The sequence below is a fragment of the Austrofundulus limnaeus genome, unplaced genomic scaffold, assembly GCF_001266775.1.
Source record: "Austrofundulus limnaeus strain Quisiro unplaced genomic scaffold, Austrofundulus_limnaeus-1.0 Scaffold524, whole genome shotgun sequence".
Taxonomy (NCBI): domain Eukaryota; kingdom Metazoa; phylum Chordata; class Actinopteri; order Cyprinodontiformes; family Rivulidae; genus Austrofundulus; species Austrofundulus limnaeus.
This window is the reverse complement of record NW_013952926.1, coordinates 262,320-265,090: the sequence shown is the minus strand read 5'-3', so window position 1 is coordinate 265,090 and position 2,771 is coordinate 262,320. Positions and strand designations below refer to the sequence as shown.

Here is a 2,771-nt window from a genome sequence, read left to right as displayed (position 1 = left end):
CTCTTTCAGGGATCTCATCTTGTACCTTATCCACATGGCTCACCTGTCGACTGGCCAGCTCAGAGCAGCAGAGGATGTTCATGGAGAGGGAACACTCACTGCACCACTCGCATGAGATGACGGAAAAGGTAGAAAAGAAAAAGAAAAATGGTTTAAGATTTGGTATGCAAAAAAAACTGTGTCTCATTTGTGTGTGTTTTTCAGGAAGTACTGGACAACTCCAGTAACGGTATTCCTCAGGTCTCCTACAACGGACACACAGCTGCAGCTTCGCCTTGATGGCTCCTCGCTGGAGACGAGCGGCACGCACACTGGAACAGAGACAGTCAGCGTAGTCCGCTCAACATGTCCCCAAACCTGCTCCGAGGCGAGCCAGTTCACTCACCTTGGAGCCTTTGATTTTTCTTCCATCAGAAGAAGACAAAATGTCACAAGGGCAGCTTTTGTTCTTCTGAGTAATTATGCAAACATGGGTTCAAAGCTCCTCTGTCCTCAAACCAAAGCCTGGATGGTTGAACTGTTATTTTCAGAATCCTTGAAAGGATGAGCACAAACTAGGCATGCAGCTGATCTTTTGTTGTCCTCATTCGGTTTCTCCCTCTAGTTTATGGAATGCAGATTGAGGTAACCACCTGTAAACTGTATCGTCTGACAATGAAACGCTTTGTTATGAAAACGACAAGCTACATGCTGGAGATGTATCAGTGCTTGTTTATTAAGTATAAATCCAAGATATTTTTATAATGCTTCTTTTAAATGTCATTTAAATAAAGTATAAATGGCTAATCTGAGATTTGGATCTGTGTTTGTGGCACGTTTTAAAAAGCAATAGAGATACGGCCAAAAGATGAGTTCATTCCTTTGAAAGCAAAACGTAAATCAAGTCAGGTTATTACACTTTTATCAGCTCAGCTCCTAAACCCTAGCATCAGCATCACACATCGATAGTTTGAAAACAATCCTGTCAACAGTCATGGCTGCAGAGGAGGATTTAAGAGCTAACCTCCTGCTTATATGAGACCACAGTTTAACACAATAATGCCTTTGGCAGATGAAGTAAATCTGTTTTATGGCATCTCTCAGACCCAYGAGCACAAAGTGCTTCACACAGCAGTAAGACGCGTCATCACCTAAACTCACRCAGGCTGACTTGTTGTGAAGATATGCAGCAGCTCTGACAACACTGTTCTACTTCCTAATTATGAGTTGTTTGTGTGGGTTTTTTTTTTTGTACTCCAGATGTGAGCGTTGTTGTTGTGGTGTGTGCACATTTCTCTCCGTGTGGACTGTTTTCCCATCACGGCTGAAGCTGCTGGGTGCTGAGGGTGTTTTGAGGAAACCACGTCACCGTTCATCACCGTGACTACAGACAACCGGAGGGGGCAAGACGCCCCCTGAGAGCGCAAGGATTCGCAACTTATCCCATCCGAGAGGAGTGCTGAATCATGCAACCTCCTGTGGTGCTGTGCTGTCAGAAAATAGTAACACTAGATCTGTGTGTGTGTGTGTGTGTGTGTGTGTGAGAGAGAGAGAGAGAGAGTGAGTGCACTAACTGACACCTCAGGTCACCCTAATGATCTTAATGTGAGGAGGATTACAAAATCAATGAGTGCCCTTTCCCAGCTTGTCAACGTGAAGATTGTGCAATAAATGTCATAGAAAGCTACCTTTCTTGATTATTTTTGGGATTAAAATTGTATTGGAAAGGACTCACTCTAAATATATATATATTTTGCACATAAATAATCCACTTAGAGTCTACGACATGGCAAAGAAAACTTGAAAGTGTCCATAAGCTTCCTGTTTAACAGACTCTTTCTTATTTAAAGGCCACTAATTAGCACTGTTAGGCAAGGCCCGTTTTATGTGTTCCCGGTCGCTGTGCCATCAAGGAAAATTACAGTTCACATCAGCAGAAACCTGGGGCTTTTGTGGCCTTTTCTTTGAGCCTCCGGGGTTGTGGGGTAATTGCTTCTGCAACCAACAAACAAACACATTGGTTCCCACATATTCTGAGAACTCACAGCTTCACTGGAGTTAGCAATGTTTTTTGAGTTTTATCACATGTCTCATTAAACTTTAACCAGGAGGATTTACAACTCTGTTACAGRAGAGACCTGGTCAAGATGGCCGATTATAATAAGCTGAAAAAAAAAAGATTAGTATTATAAAAATAAATAAGTCCAAGTGAAAGTAAAGAAGTGCAAACTCCTTTTAATTTACAGAAGCTATTATAAGAGCTATAACTCTCCCTATAGGCTTTAGAGTAGTCTGAATAAAATGCATTATTCCATTTTTTGTTCAACACAAAGCAGCTGTTATTTTTGCTTAAAAACTATTTTAAAACCCAAGGATGTCTAAAAAAATTGTCAGTATATTCAGCCTAAATGTGTAAGTCTGGATTAAAGTTTATGTCAACAATAGCTTTGTCAATACAGGAAAGTTGTAATTTTTCTGTTCTTTCCCTAAAGTTGTTTCTGTTAATACATTTTTTAAAGCTTGTTTTTAGTACATACACTGATTATTTTTTAAGAGCAACTGTTTCAGTCCCATTTCTAAATACTTTGCAAAACAATTAAATTAGGATTTTGTTAATTGTGTTCTTTTTATAAAAAATACATATTAGATTATAAAATATTAGATTTGTTTTTGTTCTCAAACTGTATCTTTTTACAATTAAATGGTACATTTAAAGATATATTTTAGATAGATAAATGTAATAATACAACTTTTAGGATAGACAGACAGACAGACAGACAGACAGACAGACA

At 39.2% G+C, this 2,771-nt stretch overlaps 1 protein-coding gene across 3 annotated transcripts in view; it reads left to right on the top strand.

Annotated features, from left to right (window-relative positions):
- The window catches only part of tmem196 (transmembrane protein 196), a 9,964-nt gene extending 9,173 nt beyond the window's left edge, over positions 1-791 (top strand). For all 3 annotated transcript variants that reach the window (XM_014026096.1, XM_014026094.1, XM_014026095.1), the window contains 2 exons: positions 10-128; positions 205-791. In XM_014026096.1, the coding sequence (XP_013881550.1) occupies positions 10-128; positions 205-279 (194 nt within the window). In that variant the 3' untranslated portion in view covers positions 280-791. The remainder of the gene's footprint in view (positions 1-9; positions 129-204) is intronic.
- Positions 792-2,771: the final 1,980 nt, after the last annotated feature.